The sequence below is a fragment of the Geospiza fortis genome, unplaced genomic scaffold, assembly GCF_000277835.1.
Source record: "Geospiza fortis unplaced genomic scaffold, GeoFor_1.0 scaffold132, whole genome shotgun sequence".
Taxonomy (NCBI): Eukaryota; Metazoa; Chordata; class Aves; order Passeriformes; family Thraupidae; genus Geospiza; species Geospiza fortis.
In genome coordinates this window covers 211,916-213,590 of record NW_005054446.1, presented here as the reverse complement: position 1 = coordinate 213,590, position 1,675 = coordinate 211,916, and the positions used below count along the sequence as shown (strand labels likewise).

At 65.7% G+C, this 1,675-nt stretch overlaps 1 protein-coding gene across 1 annotated transcript in view; it reads left to right on the top strand.

The window, feature by feature from the left end:
- Positions 1–1,675, top strand: part of PLEKHG5 (pleckstrin homology and RhoGEF domain containing G5) — a gene marked incomplete at its 3' end in the record, with an annotated part of 6,746 nt that overhangs the window by 1,406 nt on the left and 3,665 nt on the right. The window contains exons 2-6 of the mRNA XM_031062335.1: positions 85–187; positions 268–328; positions 434–525; positions 602–738; positions 815–963. Of these exons, the coding sequence (XP_030918195.1) occupies positions 85–187; positions 268–328; positions 434–525; positions 602–738; positions 815–963 (542 nt within the window). The remainder of the gene's footprint in view (positions 1–84; positions 188–267; positions 329–433; positions 526–601; positions 739–814; positions 964–1,675) is intronic.

Genomic DNA, 1,675 nt, shown 5'->3' with positions numbered 1-1,675 from the left:
GGCTGAGGGATGGGAGAGGGGTGCAGCGGGAGGCAGCGCGGGGCTGGGGGAGCTGTCACAGCCGAGCTGGATGTCCCTTTGCAGGCTCCATCCTGGCCCGCAACATGTCCACGCGTTCGTGCCCCCCGCGCACCAGCCCTGCCTCTGATGTGGAGGAGGAGGAGGAGGGTCCGGCAGAGAGCAGAGGGTGAGCCCCTGGCCCTGCACAGCCCGTGTGCTGCCCCAGCCCGCGGCACCCCCGTCACTGTGCCCTCCCTGTGCCCGCAGGGAGCGCAAGAGCTCAGCGCTGAAGCTGCCCAAGAAGAAGGCTTGGCGCAGGCACACGGACGTAAGGCACCGGCTCCTGTCCCTCGGGCACTCGGCAGGGCAGCAGGATGGCCCTGGAGGGAGGGAGGGAGGGACCCCTGGGCAAGCATCTGCCCCCTGCCCCCAGGACCCCAGCAAGGAGTGCTTCACCTTGAAGTTTGACCTCAGCATCGACATCGAGGCAGAGATCGTGCCAGCTGTGAAGAAGAAGTCACTGGGGTGAGTCTACTGGGGACAGGACAAGGGACAGTGTGGGGACAGATGCAGAGACAAATGTGGGGCTCATGTCCTGCAGGGAAGTGCTGCTGCCAGTCTTTGAGAGGAAGGCGATTGAGCTGGGCAAGGTGGACATCTACCTGGACCAGTCGCACACGCCGCTGTCGCTGCAGTTCGAGGCATTTCGCTTCGGGGGACACTACCTGAGGGTGAAAGGTGCTGAGGGGGCCCCGGGGGAGGCCTGGCTGCTCCAGAGCTCCCAGGGGACACTGACAGGGTGATGCTCCCACAGCCAAGCCCGGGGATGAGCTGAAGGTGGAGCAGGCAGTGCGAGATGCCAGGTCAGCCAGCCTGCCCATCCTGCACCCTGCCAGCAGTGCTGCATTCCTTGGGCCGGTGCTGGAGCCGCTGCCAGGACGCCGGGAGGGCACTGAGAGCCTGGTGAGTGCCAGTGCTAGCTCTGTGAATGACAGAATGTGTGATCCCCCCCTCGCCATTCTTTCTGGTGAAGACAGCTCATGTATGGTGTGGGTTGAAGATCCCCTTGGAGTCCCCAAGACCCACTTTTTCACCTGGCTGTGCCATACTGGCTGTGCTGTGCTGTGCTGGCTCTACCATGGCAGTCTAGGAGCTCAAGCAACAGCACCAGCCCTTTGGCTGTGCCAGGTACAGGCTGGCACCAAAGCAAAGGAAAACAGGAGCCCTGAGGGCCCCAGTGTTTGCTGCCACTCGGTGCCACCCCGGCCCTGGGACTCACCCTGGCCCCAGGACTCGCCCTGGCCACTGGCCCTCCCTCCTCTCAGCTGCTGGCAGCTGCTGAGCACAGCAGCTCTGTCCTGCCCCGTGGACCCTGGCCCCAGATAAGGCGCGGGCCCGGGCTGGGCGTCGCTCCCATGGGAGCAGGGCGCCAGGCCTGAAGGGAGAAGCTCTGCAGGGTCCCGCCAGGGGGACACGGTGCTTGGTGCTGTGCCAGCAGGTCCTGAGGGCGGCAACCTGGCTGCCTGGCCAGGGCTAGTGGCCACCCGTGTCCAGCACTATGACGCCTGGCTGCAGGACCGGCAAGGCTCTAGCAGGGCCAGGGGACGAGAGGGCAACCAGGCACCTCTATGGGGGTCTCGGTCCCGACCCCCTTCCTGGGGGCAGGCGGGGGCCC